This window comes from Athene cunicularia, assembly GCF_003259725.1.
Source record: "Athene cunicularia isolate RWA chromosome 14 unlocalized genomic scaffold, athCun1 chr14_part1, whole genome shotgun sequence".
Taxonomy (NCBI): Eukaryota; Metazoa; Chordata; class Aves; order Strigiformes; family Strigidae; genus Athene; species Athene cunicularia.
Window position 1 is genome coordinate 16851684 of NW_020799118.1, and position 25057 is coordinate 16876740.

Consider the following 25057-nt stretch of genomic DNA (forward strand, 5'->3'; position numbering starts at 1 on the left):
GGAATTCTTCTCTCTTTAATTTTACTAGTTGTTCCTTGCTTTTTTATGTTGTAGGCAGGACAGAAAGCTCCTGATCTATGTCTTTGATAACATTTACCATCCAGTATCATCTTACAATGTTCTGTTCTTTAGCCTTTTTGACCCTTTGTGGAACCATTAACCATTTCTTTTCTCTTCCAATTTTTCAACAAGAGTGTTTTGTGGTTTTTTGCAGACTTTTGTTTGGGTTTTGTGTGTTTATTTTGTTCCTCTGTGGTATTTTAATGATCAGTACAGCTCACAGTATCTACAATGATTGAGCATTAGAAGTGCTTGTCATCCCAGAGCAGGGAATGGGAAGGAGGATCCCTGCTTGCAGATATAAGGCATACACATTCTCCTAAATATAAGCTACTGTCACTTATCTGGCCAGCAGTGAAGAGCTCATTCTGCATATGAACTTTTGACTTTTATAAAGTACATGATAGATTAATCACAGATAATTTTAAGACCTTGTTTAAGAAGGCAATAGTACTTTCCTAAGAATGAAAGCATGGGTTTCTAGGACAAACCTTCTGTGACTATGCTTTGTATGCAGTGGTGACATCTCAAGAGAATTCATGTAGATGCCTAAAATTATTTGCCCTGTAATGTACTCTTATATCAGGTCTTTATCAGTTACTCAGGAAAAGTGAGATGTTTCTAGACTTTGCCCCAAAAGAATATAAAAAAACCATCAGGAAGCAGCTAACTAATACCCTATTGTTATTGGCAAACTAGTATTAGAATATTATTCAGAATTGTATTCCTGGAGTCCAGCTTGTGCTGTACACAGTGCCTAGGGCAAATTATAAAGAGATCGAAGGGCACTTAACCTCGTTAAAGCAATCCATCGAACTGTGTACTCTACTGAAATGGATCATTGCTCCAGAACGCATCAATGTGTTCCAAATTGCTCTCCTGCACAAGATGAACTAGTTGCTCCTGTATGCAATGTATACTCCTGCTTTTATCCTTCTGTTCCAAAAAATAGTGGCCTTTTCCAAGTGGGATTTAACAGTACATCTGCTAGGCTGGGCCAGGTAGAATGAGGAGCCTTGTCTGCAGGCTACAGGGAAGGCTTTTCTGTTCAAGTGATGTACAAGCACAACTAGCTCATCACAGTCTCAGCCTCAATCTTGTTAATACAAATATACTTTCCATTTAAGTATATATACACGTACAGAAAACATATTGCAACTTGAGCAGCTTGCTCTAGTGCTAAATGGAGTGTTTAATTTTGGCTCTGATGCATACGTCTTCCTCAGTGATGAGTGGCATAGGAAGTAACTGAAGCTGTAAATGTGACAAAACATTCTTCGGATCAGGAGGTGTTTGGGGGAAGGGTGCTGTCCACTCTTGTTTTCAGATCCATGTAGGAGAGATGTCAAGGTACACTGCTGTAAGTCTGGGCTTGGGGAAGACTGCCGAATGCACTGAAGTACTCAGGGAGGAGAGAGTAACTGTCTGCTGGTTGCCGTTAATTCTGCAGTTAACTGTCTTGCTGCATTGCTTTGTTCTTCTGTCAGCTTCTTTGGTGTATGAAGCAAGCATTCCAGACATGGCTGAGTATTCCTTAAGGGTGAGAAATCATCTACTCATAGTTTTGGGTTTACTTCTCTCTTACTGGGATGAGGACTAATATCTAGCAGTCTTGAGGAAGCAATTCTAATTTTCTTTTCATGTGCCTTCTGAATGGATTAGATTAATGAGTTTATGAAAGAGAATAGACTTGAGTCTCTGCCCTGGCTACATCACTACTCAACAGTATAAACAGCAAACAATGTGCTGCAGGTCTGGGAGTCTAGCGTTAGGCTTGATTTGTAGGGCAGCAAAAGAAAATATTTGCTTTCTGTTAGCACATTATAAAAATGCATGCCAAAATTTTGTCATCAGTATCTAACTGTATCTGTACAGTACATAGCAAATAGCTGAATCAAAGGTGTTGTAACTGTGGTTAAGATGAAAAATTGGGGTTCTTGTTACAGAGCAGCTACACTAGATTTGAATTAAGTGTCCTAATAAGCTATTAATTTGTAGTCAAACTTTCAGAACACAAAGTTGCAAGAATACCTAAGTGGAATAGGGCACAAGTTTTTTTCTGATTATTTCTCTTTAGGAAACTTTTGTGTGATTATTAAAAGCAATATCAAATCAAATAATCTCAGGTTTTAGCCAAGTTTGGAATTTATTTTAAGAAGCTTAGAATGTAAATATTTCACTAGTGTGGAGCACTGTGTGTACTCTGGATTTGAAAGAAATAATTGTCCTCTGGGTTAGTTGTACTTCAGATATTTCAGTTGAATAATTTTCTTTTCCAAAATGCAGGAATTAAAAAAAGTTGTCTCTAGCCACATTATCTTTAGTAAAATTGTAGCCTTATATTCCCCATAATTCAAATCTTCTCTTTTCCTGCTGTTTTATTTTTAGACACTTTCATAAAATTTTTCTTCGCAGGCAGTGTTGGAATTTGACTGTCACGCTTGGCTTCACTGCTGTACATTTATACAAATTCAGTGCAGTTTTCAGCTGTCTTCTGAAAGTAGCCCAAATGACAATGGGAAGAACTAAAGCAATGGAATGGAAAATGTGGCTAGACTAGCAAGCTAAATATTTCCTAAAAATTTAGTCACTGACTTGAAATCATGCCAGTTCCAGTTACCATGGTCATTGCTTGGTTTTGAATTGTAATGATTACTTGGTTGCTTTGCAGTTTAAACTTAACCTTGAAAAATCTTGCCTATTCTACAGCCATTTTTGGCATATCTTCAATATACATTTTTCAAGTTCTATTTCTCACTTGTGTTAGGGGTTTTTATACTGCACTTAACTGAAGAGCTCCATTATAGACTAATAGATTAACAATCTCAAAATTGTGTGGCAGTTACTAAGAAAAGGCTTTTTCTCCTGGTTCTGTTCTTCTGTGTTAATTCCTACTGTTTTATAAAAGTCAGTCTGATTAGAAAAGATAATGACTGCTTCCCCTTTTTAAGGGGGAACGTTTAAGGTAACTTTCAAGATTTGTTACTGTTATGTCATGTAAATATTTTGTTATTTTTTACAATCCCCTTATAGTTCTGTTCTAACAGGTACTTGAAAGCATTTCAGTTCTGTGCAGTTCAGGTACTGATCCATCACATTGTCCCCATGTCTAGTTAGAGGATACTTAATACAACGTGATGTTAACTTCTCTAAATTTACTTTAGAAGGAAAGAGGTTTGTTGCAATAAGGGAGTATAGGGTGTCTCAGCCTGCCTTTAACCATTTCTTTATACAAACATTTAATTCTGAGATTTTTTTTTTCTCTTCTGCCTGTGTCCTACCCCTTCTTTGTAAGTGAAAGCTAGGTAGTTTAGGTAAAGATGGGACTTTGATACAGGCATGCACTCTTACACAGCCATCCTCCTCTACTTTTACTCCTTAACTGACACACCAGCCTTCCATCCCTCCAAATACAACAGTCTGCACTGCCTGCTTGCTCCCTTGTGGTAGGAGAGATGGGTAGGAGACAGCCACAGCCAGCCCTTTGCTACTGAATGCAAGACAGTTTTTGTCTACTCTTCCCACCAGCTCAGACTTAATCATTGCTCTTTAAATGGTTGCCAGAAGACTGAGGGCTTGCCCAGAGGGATAGAGAAAGTTTTGGAAGGAGTGGGAGGAAGAGATGAAGGCTGGCTGGAATTTTCCTGAGATTTCTTGTGCTCTTCTCCTTTGGCAAGTAAATATTCCCCATTTGAAGCCTGCTGGCTTACAGTAGCTGTTGGCACAGTGTCAGGAGCTATGCACCATTACACTGAAGCACACTAATTCTGTTGGTTTTGCAAGCACAGTTAAGAGCTGGTCATGCTCTGGCAACCTTGACAATGTGCATTTGCTTTGCTGTCATTTTTCCTTGCAGCATCTAGAGCTTTGAAAAACATAAGCAGCCAGACCTACTTGCAGAGCCAGCAGATTTACTCCAGTCAAAGTATGTATAAGAGTGTAAGCTCAAATCAAAAGTTCTGGCAGTCTGACTTCCATCCTGTAGCCACAGACTTCAGTGAGATTGCTGTGGAGCACATACTCATAATATTCATTAGTTTCTGGAATGGACAGTAACTTCCAGAAAGAATAATGGTTGTTTGATGAAACCTCTAAATATGCCTCTGTCTCTGAATGATGGAAAATAAGACAGGAAGGAGTAAGGAGAAGGGAGAAGTTTACAGGAAAAAGGACAGCCAAGATGTAACTCTGCATATCTTAGAAGTTGTCTTTTATAATGGAAATTTTACTTAACCCTCCCTTATATAAATATAAGCAGCTCCCAAAGGATGGTGGCAGAAGGGGATAGTTGTTGCATAGTGGAGACTCCAGGAAGCACAGGATAGTAATAGTTTCTCTGCTGATATGGCCATGAACCGAATGGTTCATCTCTTCATGCTTTGATTACTGCTAAATAGGGTTAAATTTTTCTTTTGCACAAGGATCTTATTCTAGGATTTGAATTAAAGATAATGAGTTTCCCTGTGATTCCCAGGTGGAGAATGGCAGAAAAACGTTAAATTCCACAGAGCTGACACCGACTGTGATGGACTGATAACCTACTGTTGCTGTCTGTGCATGCCCTGAAGACACTCTCTCAGCTCACACTGAGAGGTATCATTTCCAAACATCGCAAGATATCTCACTTTCAGAACTGAAGTCGGGACAATGTGTTGCCTCCTTTAATTACACTCTGAGAACTAGTTTCAGATGTGGAAGAATACAACGAAAAGAAATGGTGAGCATTTCTGTATTGCTCTTACATTGTATAAAGATGTCTCAAAAAGAATCTTTTTTTTACTTAAAAAAGAAAAAAAAAGTAGTAAATATTTGGTAGAAAAGAGCCATCTAAAAGCAGTCTCTGAAAGACTCCTGTCTGTTGCTGTCAACCTTTTAAAAGAGGAATTAAATTTTGGAGTTTCAGCCTGCAGTTCTAAAATACCCAGATTAATATTTAGTCAGAATTTAAAACTGTCTGAATTAAATGTATGGTGGTCCAAGCTAATGCTAAGTGTATACTTACAAACCTCTGTCTACTTGAGGGAAAATGTTTGTTTAACTTTCCTGTAGTAGAGTAGGGAGGATGAGTTGTCTGTTCTGATGTTGTATCTACCTTATGAGTTTCAAATCGTTTTAATTGCACTTGTTGTACGACAGACTGTGCTGATAAATGTCAGGTTCCATGCATTCTCCAGTCTGGTGACACAGAAATGGCTAAGGGTTCTTTGGAAGCATTTCAGTAACTGCTTTTGTTGATTTAACCTTGCTATGTGATGTCTTAATTGTACAAAACAGTTTTATAGGCCTGTTGCATTTTATAGGACTGTCTGTCTTTGCAGAGTGTGCAGCATTGACAGCCATGTGCTTCCTAGCTTTAATCTGACACCAAGGGACACGTTGGCAGAGACATTCCAGCACTGGGCAAACTGTTGCCTGCTGTTGGTGCATTTTATTGTATTCCTTTCTAATTTTGCACTGATGTAATTAAAGCTGATTCAGATATGGCCATTAGTGACTGCAGTCATGCTGTCTGCTGGGACACAGGGGTACTTTAAAGCTGGATCAACTGGTAGATCGTGTAAACACATGGTTCAAGGAACTAGAGGCCAGAACGTGATCTTTCAGCTCCTGGTGCTATTGCAGTAGTGTGCACTTTTAAAATCTGATGTTGGTGATAGCAGGCCCTCTAGAGGGTGATTTGATAGAAGCGTGTGCAAGGTCAGGACCAGAAACTGAAGTATTCGAGAGAATTAAGAAACAGTTTCATGAAGCTGTTTGAAGCTTACTTGAGCCTGTGCTGCAGTCAGTGGTTCTGTCCTGCACTCATCTTTGTTCTGGCACTAATCTGTCCAGCCATACAGCTGCACATTTTGCTTATCCAATGGAAAAGAAAAATTGTACCAGACTAACAATCTCAGTGACTGTGTGGCCATGCTAGTGCTAGTACCAGCACAAAGAAATTACTGGGAACACATGGCTGTGGCTAGCAGTAGGTTGGCATATCTTGTCACTGGCCACACAGTCTTGGGACAATGTAAGCTGCTCATGAGACTGCATCCTTGTAGTATAAATAACAGTTACTTCCCCACAGAATTAGAAAGAGAGATTGCAAATTGAACAGGCTTTTTACAATGGATATTTTTGAAGTAGGAGCCTTCTGTTCTTCTAAGTGAGAAGTTAACGTAAGAGTCCATGCCTCAGCTTGGACCTTCAGTTAGGGAAATCAGCTTCCTGTGGAGAAGTCCTGAGAATCAGCCCCTTGGCTGGCCATTGATAAATTACTTCAGTATGAGTTATTGACAGAATGGAAGTAAGGTTTGGCTTAAAAATAAAAAGGCATGTATCTTTAACTTTCCTTGCTTTAGGAAACAGTTTTGGCATTGCAGGATCAAGTTGAATGTCTGTGTGTGTTCCTAAAGAAAATGGGAGATTATCTGTTTGTTACTTAAGCCTCTTATTTTTCTTACTTTTGCAGAAAAAGCTGCAAGTCATTTAATGACCAAATAAGGTCTCCATTCTCATGATTTATCTGATATGCTTCTCCTGGAGCCATGGATGAATACAGCCGCTTTGTGGATTGGGACAAAATGGATGTTACTGTCCAGAGCCAGGATGCAAAGGAGCTGACCTGCACAGAGTTCCAGGAGCTCAAGCAGCTGGCCCGCCAGGGCTACTGGGCCAAGAACCACTCTCTGAGAGCCAAAGTGTACCACAAACTAATTAGCAATATCCCATGTCGCACAGTGACCCCAGATGCAAATGTGTACCGGGACATTGTTGTAAAGATTGTTGGAAAGCGTAACAGTAACTCCCTTCCACTACCAGAGTTTGTGGATAACAGCCTGGTCCCCACGTACTGCTTGAACGCAGAAGGCATTGGGGCAGTCAGGAAGATTATACTGTGCATTGCGAATCAGTTCCCAGACATATCATTTTGCCCAGCACTGCCTTCTGTGATAGCTTTGCTCCTCCACTACAGCAAAGATGAGGCAGAGTGCTTTGAACAGGTTTGTCGCATCCTTGCTTGCAATGACCCGTCGAAGCGGCTCATCGATCAGACATTCCTGGCTTTTGAGTCCTCCTGCATGACCTTTGGTGACCTGGTTAACAAGTACTGTCAAGCAGCACATAAGCTGATGGTGGCAGTGTCCGAGGACGTGTTGGAGGTTTACTCCGACTGGCAGCGGTGGCTCTTCGGAGAGCTGCCTATGGTGTACATTGCTCGGGTCTTTGATGTGTTTCTGGTGGAGGGCTACAAAGTTCTCTATCGCGTTGCACTGGCTCTGCTGAAATTTTTTCACAAAGTCAGAGCTGGGCAGCCCATGGAGTCTGACAGCATACAGCAGGACATTCGAGCTTTTGTGAGAGACATTGCCAAGTCAGTGTCTCCAGAGAGGCTTCTGGAAAAAGCCTTTGCTATCCGCCTTTTCTCACGGAAGGAGATCCAGCTTCTGCAGATGGCCAATGAGAAGGCTTTGCAGCAGAAGGGCATCACAGTCAAACAGAAAAGGTAGGGCTCTCATTATCAGTAGCATGAGTGGTCTTGTGAGTTTTCCCAGTGTGATGAGCAATCACTCAGTCCCGAGTAACTGGTGCAGAAGCTCAACTGGTACATGCTGGTATCTCTGCTGTGTTTTTTTCTCTGCAGAAGAGGTCAGCAGCCCCCAAATTAAGCATTGTTGGGATTGTAATGAGAAGTGTAACTGAAATGTTACTCTACAAGAGAAACAAAGCAGTTTCTTACAGCTTAGTGATGAATTTATAATTACTTTTTACAGGTACACAGTGACTGGAAGTATTGTATCTCAAAAGTATCTTTCACAAGGTGTTTTTAAACTAAAAAGTATTTTAGCAAAGCTGGAAAAAACACTGATAAAGTACTTGGAAGAACAGTACCCAAACAAATGTGAAAATTTATTCTTAAATATGAGATTATTTGTATAAAATGTCAATTTCATGCTGACCAGTGCTGTGAATTCAGCAGTCTCTGTAGGCAAGCGCTGTCCCAGCTGGAAATGTTTTGCTTAACTGGTGAGTTATTTTAACAGAGCAGGGAAGAAGTAGGTCTTATTTACAGGTTACTTTTGAAATTAGTTTGACTGCAAGCCTCCTGGAAGTCAAGAATATAGTAAGCATAGTTAGGAGTTGACCTATTTTTATGACAGATTTTGAAAGAACCATGAAAGAGAAGAGTGAGGATGCTCATCCAAGCAATGTTTGCATTATCACAATTTCTTTTCAGAAATGGAGGGAGGAGAAACCAGCTGTGAAACTAGTAAATGAAATCCTGCTCCAGTGTGATGGTAAAAGCCACAATAATGAAAGGCTTAGCCAAAAGACCTGTCCATGTATATAAAAAAGGCAGCAATATATTAATCTAAACAAAATTACTCTTTTGCCAAGTGCAGATGTATGTGGAGGTAAATGCTGTTGTAGCCATGTTTTGTTTCTCTTAAGCCCTTATGTGGCTGCAGTAAACTTCTCCCAACCATTTTTGAAATGTGAGTTTATGTTGAACAGCTTTATTATCTATCCTGACCTCTGAAGGGAAGATGACTTACAGAAGTCTACTGGGATCAGTAAGTGTGATATCTAGAACTTGATATTCTAGAGGGACAGTCTTTCATTTTCTCTAAATCTTCAAAAATCAAAAGGTATTAGTCACTGATGTATTCAGCTCTTGCAGCCAGTTGTGTTGCTGATTAGTTACAGTAGTTGCAAAAAGATATCATTTCATGGTCTTGAAATATATACTTAGCAGATTTCTGCCTATAAAACAATAGAAATGTTAGCAGAACCTCTTTCATGTGCCTAAATAAATGTAAAGGTCGCTACAGTCTTTTCCAAAGGTTTATTTTTAGATTCTCAGTTTGGTTTACAATTAGCTTGTGCTTTACTTTGCTCATGTCTTGGAAGAGACTGCTCTGTCAGTCTCAAATATTCCAAGGCCTTTAGCCACTGGAATGTCACATCGGGTAGAGTTCAGACCATTGTATTTGGAATTCGCAGCCAAAAGTATTAACTCTTCCAGTGTGTATCTTCTCTTCCTGTACTGAAGTTCAGGAGAGTTTTAATACCCTTTTTGAGTATATTCTTCAGCAACAGAATGAGAGCTTTAAATAAAATTTTAAAAACCCAAAATTATAAAAAAAAAACAAAAAACAAAATCAAACAAAAAACCCCAACCAACCACAGAAACCCCAGAAGCGTCTGCTGTGTTAAATGTTGTAGAAGTATTCTTGCTCAGAAAAAGTGATACCTTCAAAGCAAAATACAGTGAATTTGTACCCAGATAATGCCAGTAGTTACTGCATTACCATCCAGAGTTGCTAATGAGAAACCATTACCCTCTCTTGGCTACTTTTGTAGACATACTGAAACTTCTCAGTGTCCCCTAGCGTGGTACTCCTGTGAGCTTGGCTCAGTTTGGATCCCAGTGTAGGCAGATGTGGGTGCTGGAGAAGGGAGCTTTTCTCCAGTGCTTGTTACAATGTGATTTTTCTTGTCCAGATGTGTTTGGTCTGTGCAAGGGGATGATAAGTTATTTTCCAGTCATGTAACTGCAAGCAGGTAGTAAAAAAGGAACAAAAACAAAAAAAAAAAAAAAAAAAAACTCATTCTTAGTGATTCGAATCAAACCTTGCTTTGTTTCTCTCCAGGCTCCTTTCATTCACTTTGTTGCAGATGTAGGAAATCACTGATCTTTTCTATCTTTTTTTGTCTTTCTCCTTATACATACTCCTTCTGTCAATTCCATACCCACTGCACCCCTCCTGTTTGCAGTGTTGCATCTCCCAAAAGGTACGTTAAAACACTTGAATCTTTTCACTTTGCTTGTCTCTTCTGTCTTTGGCTGGTTATTGTTTCCAAGGCTGTCATTACTGCTTAATGCTGGGGCAGGAGAAGCAGGACAACAATTATAGCATCTGATTGCTGTGTAACATCTGAGGACACTCTTGCAAAGTTAGTTCAAAGCACCTGCAGAGTTCTAAGATAAGTGGTCACGGGCCAAGCTAGTCACCATAGCACTTCCATAGAGCAATACAAGCCTGTGTTTTCCAGAACGGAAAAGAGTAATGTTAATGGTGGGATACAAGTCCTTTCTACACTGGACAAAAAAGTGGTATTTTTTTTCTTTTTTAAAATATCTCAAGTAACATATCTTCAGAACTGTTAGGTGTTGTCCCACATCCAGACCTGGTAATGCTTTTGCAATAGTTGTGAGACATACTCGACTTTTTTCTCCTTTGCAAGCTTTCTGCAGTTCATTGGAAAGACCTTGGACTGAAGCCAACTTGGCACACTTCTGAAAGTGACTTGTCTCTATTCATACTAGTTTATATTTATTTTTAAGTAGGTAGGGGTTTTTTAGAGGCAAAATGACAAGACTATTTGCCTGTGTCAAGGAGGTCAGAGTTACTCAGCCATATAACATTAATGAAGTCATTCATCAAATCTTGGCCTGAAAAGCAAATCTTAAAGAACAAAACCCAGTGGATTGTGATACCTGATAAGCAGAGAACTTGGAAAGGAGAAAGGCTGCCCTGTCAGTATTGAATATGACAGATGTGTGTGTTTAATTTATATACCTTTAAGAATCTTCTGGCCTTGTTGCAGGTGCCCTGAGTTAACTTTAGTGAGTGATGCACACTAACATTTGTACTAATTTATAAAAACAAAATTTTAATTAATTTCCTTGTGTTTTCATGACTGCAAGAACACCTTAAGACACTTACCAAAGCATGTTTCATATTATATCTCATATGCCAAGGATTTTACCTCTCATAAATCAGCAGGCTGTTAATTCCAGGCAAGCAATCTTCAACATCCATTATTTTACTGTAGTTACAATGTTCTGAAAGCAGCAGAAATCCTTGATTTCTGTTAGGAAGCACATAGTTTGGGTTTGAGGGGACTTAGGTAGCTGTAGGGTGTGACGCTGATCTCAACACAAGATTAGGTTTCAGGCTTATACACCACATAGGACTTATACTGCCATTTATGACTCAAAAATAACATATCACTTCTACCCTGCCTAACTGAAATTATAATAGATTTTAAAGATAGTGTAGACACCGTAAGATTTGACCCCAAACAAAGTAGAACAGGAAGATGTAATTCAGTGAGTCATACCTTGGAGCATGGTGTGTGTTTGTCATGGAATACATACAGAGTATACCCACTGTGACAGCTGCTACCACATGTTGTCAACGTTGGCTTTATCTCCAGGAACTCCAAGGTCTCCAAAGCATATTGTATTAATGATACAGCTGTAAAAACAACAGTCTTACAAAAACAGCAAATAAGCTGATTTGTAACAGTAACACCTGATTTGTGCTACTTTTCTAAATTGAATGTCCTTTGAGATGATAACAGTTGAACATGTTTTTCCAACATCAGTAATCATTAGAAACTTGTTATGCCAATCTGAATAAACCAACATGAAGAACTGATGAAAATGCTAATGCAGGGTAAAATCTTAATGAATTTGTTCAGTTCTAGTGGTAGACTTTAATGCAGTGCCAGTCCAAATTCAGTGTTCTCTCAAACTGCTTTTTACCAGATAACCCTGAAAGACCTCTAGTATAGTGAAAGCTAAACTTAATTTTCATCAATCAGTATAGACCAAAATGGGTTTTTTTTCCTTAGCTAACTTGTGTACTGTTCATTTTCACTCATTTATTACTTTGAAAATCATCTACTTCAGTTGGGTAGTTGCTTTTCAGTGTCATTAGAGAAATACTGTCAAAAATGAGAGGATGAATAAAGGTTAGATACTTGTAACTCTAGCTGCAATTTTCTGAATCCCCCTAAAAAAAACCCTGTATTTTTGTTAAGCAGCACGGAGTTTGGTTTGATGTAGGTGCAGGCTGTGTATTGACACTGGTCTCAACACAGGATCAGGTTTCAGTCTTAAGCACCTGCAGCTGTGATTTATGACTGGGAAATAGCAGGTCATTTTATTTCAAATCCTTCAGTCAAGCTGTGGTCTAGGTTTTACTAACTGAATGGTAATGTTAAATATATATATAATGATTCGCCATGGTATTCAAGGGGCAGGAATGGCATGCCTGGAATAGTTTTAAGCAGCCAATACAATGGTAAATGCTTTCTTGAAAATCAGGAAGATCTGTTTGTAAAGGTGATATTCCACCTACAGGGGAAAGTTGTAGGAAGACACAGGGTACTGAAAGTGATGTATTACCATGAATACTGCTGAACACAGGCTTCGAGTGGGGTCTGGGTCGGAGAGTCCTTAAATCAGCAGTTCATAGTAGCCAGGCGAAGGAACAGGAAAAAAAAAAAAGGTGCACAGAGGTTGAGAGCCTTTTAGGAACAAACACCTAAGTTTAGTTGCTTAAGCAGCTCACGTAAGTGTGAAAAATTTACATAGAAATAATTGAGGCTTGCTTGTTTGAGGTTTAGTAAGTTTAAAGCTATTTTGATACTTGCTACTAACTCCTAGCCAATTTATCATCATTACTTTTCCTCCAGAAATTCAATCTAATAAACCAGTTGACTGCCCTGAATGTTTTTTAATTCCATGAGTGTGAGAAACATCTAATTTCTGATGAACTGAAATCAAGGCTTTATTTCTCAGCTCTGTTCTGCAGTGCCACCAGTCTTTAGCTGCAGACCAGACAGGACCAGGAAGGCTGAGACCTAAAGATTCTGAAGATGTGGGTTCAAGTCTTGGCTCATACTTTGCTTCAGCTGAATCTCTCCTGTGTCTCAGCTTGCTCTGTTTAAAAGCATAAATAATGTCCTAGTCAATGATACTCAAGTTTTAAAACCCTTTAATAGTTGCAGCTTGCTTAAATAGGTGTCCATATAAGTTCCTTGCTAATTAAATAATGCAGGGTAACAGTGCAGGTAGTGGTTTTGTTCTTTTGCTAGAGGAAGCAGTAATTCTTTTTTTTTTTTTTAAGTGGGCTAAGGAGTCACTTCATCAGAAATGCTGATACTAAGACAGCTATAGTAAATTTCAGAAAGCATTTCCCAACATCTCCAGGCAAGCACTGCTCTAAAGTACAGTGCAAATGCTGCTGATTTCTTGGTCCTACAAGCAAGAAAAATAATACAAAATGTATGGTTTGTGTGTTTCAGAGAGTGTGAGCTAAGCTATACAGATACATGCAGATATGCAGTATTGATGTCCTCTTTAAGTTCCATGAAACTAAGGGGAACGAAATGTGTAATTATCAAAAAAAAACCACCAGAAACTGGCAAATACTTGCAACTGAACCCTTGCATGCAGCGCAAACTGCCTAAAGCTTTATTTAACTAATGGCTGGTATCTTGTGTAAGTTCCTATATCACTTCCACCATGTACTTGGCTGTCACCCTTGCATTTTAAAAGTCTTTAACATCAGCCATGGATGCAGCAACGCTTGTTTAATCCCCAGGATTTGAGTTTGTGTGCTTATTTAATCTGAGAAATTAAGACTGTTTAAGATGGTGATGATTAGTGTTATTATTACCTTCAAGTGTTTAAAAGCCGTAAATCAGCTCTTATAATTAAATCAGACCCCTCTGAGGGTTATGGGGGTTTGCTTTCTGGTGTGTCTAGCATTCCTTCATGTTTTCAGACTCCATCTGTAACTATGAATTTAGGAACTTCCTTGGTTCTTAGTAAAATGGAAGTCATTGGTAATAACATGTTTCCAAGAGGTGGAACTTTACAAAAGGTTCAAATATTTGCCTTGGATTAAAATTGCTTAGCCTGGTAATACTGATTCTTCTAAGGTTTCTGAGGGTTTTAGGAATTCTCTAATCCCATGATACAAGCAAGACCTCAGAGGGGGAAAAAGTAGTACCTCTTCCTCTCAGATTCTGGCCATTTCTTTAGGTGTTCTGTTCTCTATGCTTAAATACTAATGCCAGTAAGACTGTCTCAAACAGCAAATATAATTTGATCTGTTTAAGATCATGCTTATTCTAGCTGACTCACTATTGTGGTGTGGGTGACAGCTGCCATACAGAGGAATCGCTCCAGGTATTTCAGTAAGGCCAAATCACTACAGAATTATGTTAAACTGCAATAGTTTATTATCTTTGCTAAATCATGGCCTTCTAATCCCATGGACTGGAGCTTTGAACAATAGCATGTCCACCAGAGCCTTTTAGTGTTCAGCTGTCTTTGCGTGTTACTGTCCAGTAATCTGAAACTTGTTTTGTTGTTATTGTTTCTCAATGTTTGTATTGTACTTTTCAGGCAGAATGTGCACTTAGCAGTTCATGCTGAGAACTTCAAGTCTGAAATTGTCAGTGTGAAAGAGATGCGAGATATCTGGTCATGGATCCCAGAGCGATTTGCACTTTGCCAGCCCCTCTTGCTTTTCACCACCTTGGAACACGGCTGTAGTCTGAGCCGGTAAGGAAAACCTTCCCCACTCTTCTCTCCTGTAGGGCAAAAAAAGAGCAACTGTTGAACTGTTTGCTGGATTGACAAAAAGGCCATGCCTAATCAGAACTTGATCTGAAGAGTATTATTAGCGATGGCATGTAAATGTGGGAAATTCCTATTGGCTATAGCATTTGACCAGGATACCTCACATGCCAGAACATGGCAAGCCATTTTAAACTGTCCAGGACCAATTGGAAGAATCAAAGTTGCATCAGTTCACAGAATATGCTGGTCTGAGACTCATTCATTCCCCACTGGGTGTGAATGGTTTAACTCAGGGGCTGCTCTGTAGGCTCTTCTGATAGATAACCACATTCAAACTGATTCAAAGAATAAGAGAACTGGAAACTGGAGATTCCTTTACCTATGTATCTGTTGTTATTTTTAAAGTGGGATAAACTAGGCATGAGTTCTCCTTGCACTTGACACAGAAGACTCTAATCCGATAGCTCCTACTAATGACTTCAACATCTGCAGTTGAGGTACTGAGGTGGGGAGTGGTCTGCTGTCCCAGCCCCATAGGCCTATCTGTAAGGAAAAGCAAAACCAAATAAAGAGAATGCATCATAATTATTTTCTATGAAAACCAAAAGCTCTTCAGAAAACCGTAGTCCTCAGGGCACAACTTTCTTTAAATTGTCATAATCCAAAATGCTGCGAAATGCCACTGTTGTGATAAGTGGTCTTCTGCAGAGGCATAAACAAATGTACAGAGAACTGCTTAAGAATATTTGTTTATACTCAACTCTATTATTTATGATGAACTGTAGAAAGCATTTGCAGAAATTTGCTTAGTCTTTGGATGTCTTTTCTGCCATGCCATCAGCTGGAGGAGGTGGTGGTGACTGACATTAGGGAGGAAAAAAGCTGCAGTTGGTAGTAGTTGAGTGCTCATTTTTGTGTACTCTGCACTTCAGGTTCTATTCTCACAGCGAGGGACACGAACCAACTCTTCTCCTCATTAAGACCACAGCAAAAGAGGTGAGGTGAAAAGCAACTGATTAAATTAGGTTTTCAGACACTTAACTAATGCTGTATCGCACCACACAACTGTTTATAATAAAAGGAAGAAGGAAGGGACCTAAAATTGCTTGGGGTTTGGTTTTGGTTTTTTAACAATACATGCTTTAAATTATTCCATTTGTTGAAGATGGGACTGCATTCTTGGGTAAGTCCTATAAACTAGGTCTTGGTCAGCTATTCTTTCTCCTCTAAGCAATGTGGGATGATGGACTGGAGTAACTCATTTTGCTCTTGAACAGAATCTTAATTGCAGAATCAGAGGTAGAGTCTGGGAGTTGTGTTAAGAAACTCATGAATCATAGAAGATATTTTCATTTTCTCCAGGATATGAGGAGAGAAGGTAGCAGAATTTAAATGGTATGAATATTGGACTACATAATGTGGAAACAAAAGCTTTAGCTTCATCTAATTCTTGTTTGAAAAAAATAAAAATGAGAAAGCTCTGAGAATCTGAGGAGGAGTGCACACAGTTGCCTTACCTGATGAGTGTTGCTTCTCTGCTCTACTGTTTATGACAGTATTGGACAACATAATGTGAAACCAGAAACATTAGCTTCATCTCATGCCTTTTTTTAAAAAAAATGCATAAAACAAGAAGGCTTCCCAGAACCTCTGAAGGAGGGTGCATAGTGCTTCCTGTAATGAGGTTGGTTCTCTGTGCCACTGTACATGACTCCTAAATATTCTAGGCCCATTTCTGTGCTTATTTGCATCTACCTAATGCTAAGTCTCCAGGCTGTTTCATAAATCTGCGTATGGTTTCTGGGCATCCCAGGCCTGCATTGACATGCCAGTGGCTTATAGAATGCCCATGGTATCTAAAGGGAAGAGGGAAAATATTTATTATTTTGCTTCTTGTCCTGGAGCATGTTAAAAGTCAGGCTTTGTAAGTGATGCCGGGTTTTATAGTATGATTCGTTCCCTTCAAAAACAAACAAACAAACAAAAACACAATAGTCCAGTCAAAAAAAAGTGGGAGAAAAGTGTGGGAGTTTTGTTTTTTTGCAAAGGATTGCATTCATCCTTTATGTCTGTAGTTATATTTTCGAAAGAAGAAAATTTGCCTCTGATTTTCTGTGTTTCATGTATTTTGGGCATATCAGATCAGAGTTCTCTGCCATCTTTTTGTTTATATACAGGATTTATCTATGTTAAAAAAAATGCTCTTCAGTAGTTTTGTCCTAGGAGATCTGCTTGTAATGCTGGTAGAGACTAAACAGTAAATGTACCTTAAAACAATTCCGTTTAACCATAGTTTCTGGGGGGTAAAAAAAAGCAGAGTTGCTTTCATCCCATTCTTGGAGCTTCATTGTTTGGTCTGTGTCCACTTGGCAGTGATGCTTATTGCTGGTAGCGAGAAATTCTTCTAGTGCAAACAAAAGACTGCACAGAAGAGCTCAGCCCTCTAAGGCTATGTTTTTCTTTATTGTAAGCTAGTGAACCCCATGCTGTTTGAGGAGGCTGCTTTAGATATCTGAGCTAGTTCAGCACTGGCTTAGCTAAACTGGTTTTAACCTACAGTTTGAACTGGAGGAAGCCACCAAGGCTACTGTTCATGACCAGAAGCTGTTCAGGCAGAACTGCTCATTCTGTCACCTGTGACAATGCTGTTACTTTGGATGCCAAAACGAGGAAGTGAAAGTCAGGCTTTGCAAGTTTGAAGTGATTTGTGTTTTGGTACCTGGACCTAGGTTAGAACATTTCTCCTTAAAGGCCTCAGAGATATGAAATAATTTATGAAACTTGTAGGATTTAAGGGTATCCACCAGTGGATTAAAGCAGTCTAAATCTATCTTTGGATATAAGTACTTGTGCTGCCCTTAATTCACTGATACAGAGATTTTCAAAATCAAACTAAAATAAAACCTTTAGTTCTGGACTATGAAATGTTGATATCAATTGGTTTAACACACTTTCTTCTTCAGTGGAAAGCCTCCTGACAGTGCTGTTTGTGCTAGGTCTGTGGTGCTTATCTGTCAACTGACTGGAGCGAGCGCAGGCGAGGAGGGAACAAGCTGAGTTTCTTTGGAACTGGGGAGTGCTTTGTGTTTAGGGTGAGTAAAATTCTGTTGTTGCAACCCAATAGCAAGGCATAACTGCTGTACTGGTGTAACTCTTACTTCCCTTCCACTTGAAGAGGATGGATTATATGCCCTCCTAGTTTATGAAGTCTAATGAACTCTTAAATTGGAGGAGAAAATATTACTTTTCAGTTTTGTGTTAACCCTTTTTCTCCCCTTGCACAGAATATTTTCTTAAAAGATGTAAGAAGGTAACTCAGAAAACACTGCATCATTTCTTCAGTCACCTAAAAAGCAAAGGTGTAAAGAAAGAAAATAACATCTGGCCTATAATCGTGCAGGTGGAGTCTGAAGGGCGGGAATGTTCTTTGCTGTGCAGAGCTCTGTGTAGTGCATTTGCACTAACTAAAGTTTTACTCTTCTCTATCACTGTGCAGCTGCAGCCAGAAGTGGAACGCTACGAGTGGGTGATCATAAAACACCCAGAACTGGCCACAACTGGTTCAGAGCCAGAAAATCATGCCTCACCAGCTTCCAGCACCCTCTCTTCTGGCAGTGTCCCATCAGACCCCTCAGATCGCCTTTCTCCCTTCTTATCAGCTCGGCACTTCAACTTGCCTTCCAAAACAGCCTCCATGTTCATGGCTGGCAGCAGTGAGTGCATCATTATAGGTAAGTCAGTGTGAGAATGTGAGCAGATAGCCTTCCAGTTCTTCCTATCCACCTTACATGAGAGTCACCTGTATTTACTATATATGTATTTCAGTATCACTACAGTTAGAGATAATGCATATCAAGCATAATAGTAACTCATAGCTTTAGCACAGCCATACCTCCATGCTGCCTAATTTGTGATGAGAAATATTTCTTGAAGAGAAGCTGACTTTGCACTGAGGTTTTTAAAACACAGGGTAAACTCTAAAACATGTTAATTCTCCTGAAACCATTGGATCTGTGATGCTGCTGACTTGGGCAAAAGCCTGCTTAGTGAAGTTGTCACCTAGATGGGATTTACAAAGAACAGGTATAAAATCATAGGTGTCTTTTTCCCAAAAAAGCTTTACTTGACACTTGCTAGGAGAGCAGCTAGCCTGGCAATTTTTTCTATAACATCAGTTGTTGGCAGATTTCCCACTTAGCAGCACACGCTCTAATCAACCAGAAGTTGGGCTGTTACAGTATCAGCAAGGCTGATGAAAGCTTCAGTGCATCTGTAACTAGATTAGAAATCACTGTTAATAATGTATTACAGATATTTCAGAGACCTTTACTGTTGAGCATATATCCCACCAGCTCTTTCTATCAGCCTTAGATAAGAGTGTCACTTGTATTTGTCATATATTATACTATGGGTAGTAATAAGAGAAATATAGGCTTGGGTAGTAGATAGTAGAAAGGAATGTTGTACATGGTTCCAGCTGTAGAACAGAATTTCCACCCTTTTGATTCTTCAGATGTTTTTGGTAGCTATTCTTAGATGGTTGCCCTGTAAGTAATATGGGAATCTTCCTTTTTGTTTTCATAACACATTTCTGCCTAAATCTATTTTACTTCACTGCATTCTCTACAAGCTCTCTGAATCTTGGCATAGACCCACAGATAACCAAAATGCTTTAAACTTTCATGTGTGTTATAATCATAGAATAGCAGGTTGGAAGGGACCTCAAGGATCATCTGGTCCATCCTTTCTTGGCAAAAGCACAGTCTAGACAAGATGGCCCAGCACCCTGTCCAGCTGAATATTGAAAGTGTTCAGTGTTGGGGAATCCACCACTTCCCTGGAGAGATTATTCCAATGGTTGATTGTTGTCACTGTGAAAAAATTTCCTCTTGTGTTCAGTCAGAATCTCCCCAGGAGTCACTTGTACCCATTACCCCTCACCTTTTCCATGTTACTCCTTGTGAAAAAGGGAGTCGTCTTCTTCTCTGTAGCCACCCTGTTAATACATGGTGATAAGGTCTCCTCTAAGCCTCCTCAAGGCTGAACAAACGCAATTCTCTCAGACTTTCCTCATCTGGCAGGTTTCCCAGTCCCTTGATTATCCTTGTGGCCCTTCTCTGGGCCCTCTCCAGCCTGGACACCTGTTTTTTTTTTTATAGCAGGGACCAAAACTGAACACAGCGTTCCAGGCGTGGCCTGACAAGCACTGACTAGAGTGGGATAATGACTTCTTTATCTCAGTTGGTGATGCCCTTGTTGGTGCAGCCCAGCATCCCACTGGCTTTCTTTGCCCCTGCAGCTCACTGTTCGCTCCTATTGATCTTTATCGACCCCCAGGTCCCTCTCCACAGAGCTGCTCCCTTGCAGAGCTGTACGGTGGCTCTCCCTTCCCACTCAGTTTGGTATCCTCAGTAAACTTCATCAGGGTACACTTGATCCCCTCATTCAGATCACTTATGAACATATTAAACAGCTTTGGGCCCAGTATCAATCCCTGGGAGACCCCACTTGTGGCAGGTGATTTAGAAGACCGATCCAGTGCTGATACTTATTGATCTTCTTCTCCCAGCTTTGATTTTTGACTGCTAACAGAATTCTTTTTTTTTTTTTTTTCTTTTCATTATTGGAGGGAAATATGCAGTTGTTAGCTTCCAAAATCCTTCATCACTGAAAAAAACAAATCTTAAATGCAGGCATTTGAGTCAGGCTGCTTGTTCTTGCTGACTTGCATTACTAGGGTTTTTTTAATTAAAAAAAAAAAAAATCATCCAGTTGTAACAGTGTCATTTAAAAGCTGTGCATTTGATCATACTCATTAGACATGAAGACAACAAGCGAACATCACTTAGGACCTCCAGCTGTTCCCATGAGAAGTCATTTTTTGGTTTTTTTGTATAGCAGTTTCCTAAGAAATGGGAGACATGCCCTTACACTTCTCTTTGTCTCTTCACAGGAGGTGGTGATGGCCAGGCTCTTTACCTCGATGCAGATCTGAACCATGGAAGAACCAGCCACTGCAATACTTTCAATAATCAGCCATTGTGCTCTGAAAGCTTCCAGATATCTGTCTTGGAGGTGTGGGGCTTCAGAGACACCATGAATGGCTGATGTGACTATAAGTAATCAACTAGTTTTTCAATTGTCCTAGGATTCCCAAGGCAAACTCCAATGCAGGAGCCAGGTTAGAATGTAATTTCTGCTGGACTCAGTGTTTTTTAGTAATTACTAAGTGGTGCACTTGAACACAGGGCTTAGTTGTTTACTCTTATTTTATTTAAAACAGGTAAAGGTGAAGCAATGTATCTGATTAACACCTTAGCTAGAGATCTGGATCAGGTCCTGTTATTATGTAAAAATGAAAATGTAATGATTTCAAACCATCCAAAATGGATACAAGTCCATATCACAGGACAGGTTTGCAGTTCCTCAGAGGCACAGAGCTGGCTGAGGTGTACTGGAGAGCCATGTGCCACTGGCACCAGTATCTGGCTTGAGCCAGTAATAATCAAATGTCTGCTCACAGAGAACATTGATGACCTCAGATTTGACGCAGAACAGAGTTCATAAAATTACTGCCCTACTATGAGCAGACATTGTGCAGACAAATCAGTACTATTTTGTAAGTTATGAAAGCCCTCAGTTCACAGAAGAACCATGACTGCTAGTTATCCTTCTCCTTGTACCTGAACCCTTGACACATTCCAGTTGCATCTGTGGGAGGAGTCGGCTTCTGAGAAGGGCATCCAGACTGGACAGTGATATCTCAAAGGCTTGATTTTTGTTTACATTCCTATTCCATATCAGTATAATGGCTTCAAACTGACTCATGTTTCAGGCAGCTGAAAGCCAGAGCATATATGCAGTGCTCAGAAACTCCCCTTTCTTATCTTTCCTGGAAGCTAAAACAGAGCTTTAAATCTGGGAATAACCATGCTGATATCCCTACGTGTTTGGGAAATCAGACATTGTGATACGGAAGCTTAATGCTCTCCCCACAAGTACATGAAGGGAGGGAGGGAAATCTTCTGTGTATTATTATTCTGGGAGTAGATGAGTTTCCCAAGAGAACTCTAGGCAACAGTGTTCCTCCATATCATGAGTCTTCCCAGTGATGAGATCCTGAAAAAGGTAACGCTTTTTTGCCAGTAGTGTTCTGGTAGGGTTTGGATGATGCAAAGAGGCTTTTGCTCATTCCTGAGAATTCATACAGCTCTCTGTAAGCGTGCTTTGTGGCATGAGATGACTGGAGGCAATTGCCCAGTGTCTTTATCTAAAACTTGTGGTATATGCTGTAGAACTTCTTGCACATGGAACCACAAGTATATAAACATCATCCAGAGCATATGGCAGGATGCTCTCAAAGCTTTAGTGGGTCATTTGCTAGTAAGATTTACCACTACAGGTAGAATGAAGGGAAGGAGGAATTGCTGGTTTTTTCAGCAGTTCAATGTAAAAAATTGCATTACAGTGGGGGAAGTGTTATTACTACTTAAACTTGAAGTTCATTAAAAGGAAAAACATTTATAGTGATAAAATCTCAGCTAGGCTAGACAGGGTCATACTAATATTCAGAGGTCACAGGTGGGTTGTTGGTAATGTTGGCTTGTTTAGCTTGCCATCAGTGAAAATACTGTGTGTCTTGGTAAAGTGTTCCCTCTTTCAAAGTAAACGAACAAACTTGGCAAAAAATGTGATTTGCTCCTTAAGGTGCCATGTTGAATTTTTGTCAAAGTAACTTTTTTGAAATATTAGACTGCATATACAACAGTTTAAGATGCCTTTTGCACCATTTATATTTGCAATTAGATTACTTCACCCTGTTTGATGGTCAGTAGTGGGCCTGGCCTCTCTTTCCCACTTCCCACTCAGTGAATGCTGTCCAGCTGTCTTTTCATAGGTTTACTGGAAGTTTGATTGAACTGGAAGGAGAGATCTAGTTCAGTTATAGTTACGTATTTTGATGGGGAAGAACTCTAATAGTCATATCTGGCTTTTTACAAATACTAGCTGATGCTGCTTTCTATTCTTTTTCTTTAAAGATAGCTGTATCACATTGCACTTGCTAGTATCCCCTGAGCTTCCTCAGACAAAATAAGTCATTCAGAAAATGTATCCCATTTAGTATCTTCACTTAAATGTAGGTGGCATTTCAGTTTTGTCTGTATCTCCTCTCTTTAGAGCTTGTCTGAGGTGCCCTTGAAAAAAAACAAAAACTAAAACCCAAAACAAACCAAAAGCACAATGGCGTTAATTATCACCTTGTTGTTAGAAATTCCCTCAGGCTGTGTGTTGTCAGGATTTGTGGGTGGGACTTTAGTATTACATTCAGAACAAATCTTTCCTGCAATGGTGATGTGATTTTCTTGCTCCCCATCCCTGCTGGATGCAGCTATGTCAGCAAAACCCAAGTACTGTACCATGTCTTAAGCCATATTTAAGAAACACTGTTCCTTTCCCTGCTCTGTTCTTAGTGCACAGGGATTTGGGTGTTTGGAATCAGAAATATGTCATTGTTGCTCAGAAGTTCGTCACAGTACATTGGTGTGAGAATCTGAGGAGCATTATTCAAAATCCATGAGGTTTAGGTGTCTGAGTCCTGAGTGACTTTCAGAAGTTAATCACAGGCCTCAGGTCAGCTTCCCTTTTGCTAGATGAGTACAACTTCTGATACAACACCCCCCACCCCACAGCAGCAAAGGTCCACAAAAGACCCCTTTTTGGTAGCTTGTCTAGGTGCCCAACCAGTCTTTCTCTTGGGACTAAAGGTAAATCTTCATTCTTAAAGACATTACGCTGGGTGGCTGGCAGGGTCCAACAGCTGCATTTACAACCACTTGGAGCACACGCTATGCCCAGAACAATTTGAGTGATGACCTACATGAGTTTGCAAATCACAGCAGAGGGTAAAAGGATTACCAGGTGATTCTTCTTTTGCTGGTATTTGTATTCCTATCAGTCTTGAAGCACATGTCACAGGGATGGTTTCAGTTTGATGCTGCAGACATCCTGCAGCACTAGTATGTGTGGTTTAAATTTGAATAGCCTGAATAATCAAGAGGCTGCAATAATCTAGCAAGAGGAATTGTACAGTGTTGTGTCATCTTCACTCAGTCATTTGTTCAGTAAAAATGAATGCTCCTTTTCATGTGCAAATCCTTGTGTAATTCTCATTATGGTTGTGAGAAATCTTAGAGGAATAGCATTGTGACTTGGTTCTCTTTCCAGTAGTGAAGAGGCAACTTTTTGATCTGTGTAGTTAATGGTTGTTGCTGACCAAGTGTATATCGAAGTTCAGGTAATTAAGCCAACAACTTGTGTTACATGCAAAGCTCTTGAGGCAGAGGCCACTGGCTGGTTTCAAGACAATTACTACAATGGGCACCTTATCAGAAAGCTAAAATTATCTGAAGTACCCCAGCTGTGAAGTGCTTTGGTCACCTTGTAACTGAGCAACTGTTGATGTAATTTCTAGTCCTGCTGGCGGCAACCACAATATCACCTGATCAGCTGTTTGGTGGGGAGCTACAGAGCTGAAGGCTGGGCGTTAGCTACCACATCTCTTCAAGAGCATATTTGCTTTCCCGGGAAGCCAGTTTTGCTTTGTAATATTGTCTTGAAGGCAGAGAAGACTAGACTAAACTCCTGATGTCAGAAACTTGAAAATATTGTAAAAGGCATCTAAGCTGTTTCCAGGTCACAGGAACTATTTCCAGCTGTCAGACAAGCTGGACAGACTTCATCACTGCACCCAAACTGTCATTCCTACACATCATACCCTTCAACATGCTCTCCCTTTTCTGATGAAGCATGTTAATCAGCCTTCTATTAATAGAGGCCAGTTAGCAAAGGGAAGGGAAGAACTCCCATTTCCTCTGTGTTGAGATAACTAGACAAATTGGAGAGGCAGGCAGTGCTGTTCTTTAAAGAGTTAAACTTCATACCAATGGAGATCTGTGTTTAGCCATGAAGGGTGGCACTCACAGGTGGATCAACTGCTATTTGTGTGTGTGCAGTGAAATTGTGTACTTTGTCCTTGGAAATCCATCCTCATTTTTGATGGGGAGTGAGCTTCTCTGCTGCTGACCTCACCGTTGCCAGTGATGCCACAGCCAGTGGGGACCAAGAGCTCATAGAATCACAGAATAATCTCAGTTGGAAAAGACCTTGAAGCTCCTCCAGTCCAACCTCACCCTGACTGTTCCGAACTCCACCAGATCCCTCAGCGCTGGGTCAGCCCGACTCTTCAACCCCTCCAGGGATCCTGGGGACTCCCCCCCTGCCCTGGGCAGCCCATTCCAATGCCCAACAGCCCCTTCTGCAAAGAAATCCTTCCTCAGAGCCAGCCTGACCCTGCCCTGGGCAGCTTGAGGCCATTCCCTCTTGTCCTGGCGCTTGTTGCTTGGTTGAAGAGACACATCCCCCCTCTCTGCACCCTCCTGTCAGGGAGTTGCAGAGGGCCAGGAGGTCTCCCCTCAGCCTCCTCTTCTCCAGACTAAACCCCCCCAGTTCCCCCAGCTGCTCCCCATCAGACCTGTGCTCCAGACCCTACCACAGATCTGTTGCCCTTCTCTGGACACACTCGAGTCATTCAATGGCCTTTTTGGGGTGAGGGGCCCAAAACTGAAC

At 40.3% G+C, this 25057-nt stretch overlaps 1 protein-coding gene across 5 annotated transcripts in view; it reads left to right on the plus strand.

Annotated features, from left to right (window-relative positions):
* The window catches only part of TBC1D24 (TBC1 domain family member 24), a 25994-nt gene extending 3356 nt beyond the window's left edge, over positions 1–22638 (plus strand). For 3 of the 5 annotated variants that reach the window (XM_026858836.1, XM_026858834.1, XM_026858835.1), the window contains 8 exons: positions 4535–4777; positions 6515–7549; positions 9823–9840; positions 14255–14413; positions 15364–15427; positions 17428–17523; positions 17928–18162; positions 20385–22638. In XM_026858836.1, the coding sequence (XP_026714637.1) occupies positions 6591–7549; positions 9823–9840; positions 14255–14413; positions 15364–15427; positions 17428–17523; positions 17928–18162; positions 20385–20539 (1686 nt within the window). In that variant the 5' untranslated portion in view covers positions 4535–4777; positions 6515–6590 and the 3' untranslated portion in view covers positions 20540–22638. The remainder of the gene's footprint in view (positions 1–4534; positions 4778–6514; positions 7550–9822; positions 9841–14254; positions 14414–15363; positions 15428–17427; positions 17524–17927; positions 18163–20384) is intronic. The other 2 variants (XM_026858838.1, XM_026858837.1) reach the window with 2 other exon arrangements.
* The last annotated feature ends 2419 nt before the right edge of the window (positions 22639–25057 follow it).